Source organism: Musa acuminata, chromosome BXJ3-11 (assembly GCF_036884655.1).
Source record: "Musa acuminata AAA Group cultivar baxijiao chromosome BXJ3-11, Cavendish_Baxijiao_AAA, whole genome shotgun sequence".
Lineage (NCBI taxonomy): Eukaryota > Viridiplantae > Streptophyta > Magnoliopsida > Zingiberales > Musaceae > Musa > Musa acuminata.
In genome coordinates, this window is record NC_088359.1 from 6664024 (window position 1) to 6666551 (window position 2528).

At 45.3% G+C, this 2528-nt stretch overlaps 1 protein-coding gene across 1 annotated transcript; it reads left to right on the plus strand.

The window, feature by feature from the left end:
* Positions 1-338: 338 nt before the first annotated feature.
* LOC135652277 (cinnamoyl-CoA reductase 1-like) lies at positions 339-1836 on the plus strand. Its single transcript, XM_065173112.1, has 5 exons — positions 339-527; positions 612-766; positions 844-1029; positions 1117-1469; positions 1568-1836. The coding sequence occupies exons 1-5, from the start codon at positions 389-391 to the stop codon at positions 1734-1736; spliced, it is 1002 nt and encodes a 333-aa protein (XP_065029184.1). The 5' UTR covers positions 339-388; the 3' UTR covers positions 1737-1836.
* Positions 1837-2528: the final 692 nt, after the last annotated feature.

Sequence of the window (2528 nt, forward strand, 5' to 3'; positions counted from 1 at the left end):
AAATACTCAATAAAAAACATTAGAAGAACAGGAAAGGAATAGTTTTTGGTTTCCTCAAGTTGGAAGAGGAATCAAAATCCACTGCTGTTATTGAATCAAAGCAGACCTCAGAAGAACATATGCCACCTTTTTAAAGGAAATTTTTTGATTCATGAATAGTCATACAAATTTTGTCCTTTTTCTTATCTGCTTCATTGCTACTGATTTCGCCATACTTCAATGATTTCTCACCAACTTCTCTTCCATGAGTTTCCTCCATAACTCTCTGCAAGCTTCTCTTCCCTCTCTATAAACTAGCATGGCGTGGTGACCTCCCTCCTCACTAGCACAAAGCCCTGTACGCTTCTTCCGGATTCTGTTGATCTCTCCTCCTCACGCTGAAGAAAGGATGCCGAGTGACCTCTCCACCCTCGCCGGCAGCGGCCAGACCGTGTGCGTCACCGGTGCCGGAGGCTTCATCGCCTCCTGGCTTGTGAAGCTCCTCCTCGCGAGAGGCTACACCGTCCGAGGCACCGTCAGGAACCCCGGTCCGTGCTTCTTCTCTCACACTTGTCTCTTCTGCATCACGTACGTGGAAAGTTTCATTTTCTCTGATCGATTGTTATATGTAGATGATCCAAAGAATGCTCATCTGAGGGCGCTCGAGGGAGCAAAAGAGCGGCTGGCGCTCGTCAAAGCCGATCTGCTCGATTCCGATGGCCTGCACGTCGCGATCAACGGTTGCGATGGCGTGTTCCACACCGCGTCTCCCGTGACGGACGAAGCCGTGAGTTGTCCTCCCCCATTGTGTCGAATGAGAGAGCATTTCTTCATCCATGTGGTGGGTGAATCCTCTGCATGCAGGAGCAAATGATAGAGCCGGCGATAAAGGGCACGTGGAACGTGATGAATGCCGCAGCCGACGCCGCAGTTCGACGTGTGGTGTTCACCTCCTCGATCGGCGCCGTCTACATGAACCCTAACCGCGGGCTCGATGCCGCCGTCGACGAGTCATGCTGGAGCGACCTCGACTACTGCAAGGTCACCGAGGTGCACCACCAGCTCATACCTGCGATGTGGAATGACCTAAGCATTAATCTTCTATCATCGACTACATGGTGGTGGCGGTGGATGCAGAACTGGTACTGCTACGCGAAGACGGTGGCGGAACAAGTCGCATGGAAGGTGGCGGGGGAGAGGCGGCTGGACCTGGTGGTGGTGAACCCGGTGCTGACGCTGGGGCCGCTGCTGCAGCCGACTCTCAACGCCAGCACAGCCCATGTGCTCAAGTACTTGACGGGGTCAGCGGCGACGTACGTGAACGCGGCGCAGGCGTACGTCGACGTGAGGGACGCCGCCGAGGCCCATATAAGGGTGTACGAGGCGCCGGAGGCGGAGGGCCGGTACATCTGCGCGGAGAGCACGCTGCACAGGGGAGAGGTGGTCCGGATACTCGCCAAGCTCTTCCCGGAGTACCCCATTCCCACGAGGTAACTCTCCTCCGACCTACCATCGTCCTTCTCGGTCTTGGTAAGCATGCCCACCTCGTTTTGGTTGATGAGCTACCTCTGGAGATGGTTGCATGCAGGTGCAAGGACGAGGTGAATCCCCCAAAGAAGGGCTACAGATTCACGAACAAGAAGCTCAAGGACCTGGGAATCCAGTTCATTCCTGTGACGCAGTGCCTCTTGGAGACTGTCAAGAGCCTGCAAGAGAAAGCCCTTCTCCCCATCGTCTCCTGTATCTCCCACAACTGATCCCTCGTCACACTGCTGTGGGCAGCTGCGCATGCATTATGCCTACATATAATATATAACAGTAATAATAAGAAATATACTGTCCATATATTAACGACATTCCCAAGCTAATATTTCTTGTGCGTATGGAAAATAAGAGTACGGTATATACCAAAAGAATAATTAATAAGATTAACAAAAAATATTATTATTATTATTATTATTATTATTATTATTATTATTATTATTATTATTATTATTATTATTATTCAACTTATTTAGATCCACCGAGGAAAAAATATACTAAGATCATTGGAACTATTTTAAGGGGTTTATATTTAAATAGATGTTTAAAAAAAATGAATTCCTTTTCTTCTGAATATATTGTCCTACAAACAATTTATCTTAAAAAATAAATAGAAATTATCCTCGATCGATCTATCAAACGTAATTCCTTAGTTATGAAACTTAATTGCACTGCTGATTGGGTCGAAAAAAATCAAGAATAAAAATTTTCCACTTGTTTGGTTCACTAATTATATCAATTTCAATTTTTTTATTTATTGACAATTTAAGATGTTTTTGTACGTATTTAAATTACTTTGAAAGAGATGAAAATCTTTTTATCATCATTAATCTCTATTTTTATTTTATATAATATATAATTAAACATATAGCCTAACAAGTAAACTCATCGGTTCAACTCGAGACTGAACCAAGTCGATGTCGGGTTCGATTTTGTTTCAACCTTTTTCCACACAAAATAAAAAAAATATTTGAGTATTATATTCCATGCTACAATTTTTCTCATTA

Coding starts and splice junctions, on each gene's coding strand:
- LOC135652277 (XM_065173112.1), top strand. CDS start 389: ATGCCGAGTGACCTCTCCACCCTCGCCGGCAGCGGCCAGACCGTGTGC. Junction 528..611: donor AGGCACCGTCAGGAACCCCG/GTCCGTGCTTCT, acceptor TGTTATATGTAG/ATGATCCAAAGAATGCTCAT. Junction 1,030..1,116: donor ACTACTGCAAGGTCACCGAG/GTGCACCACCAG, acceptor CGGTGGATGCAG/AACTGGTACTGCTACGCGAA.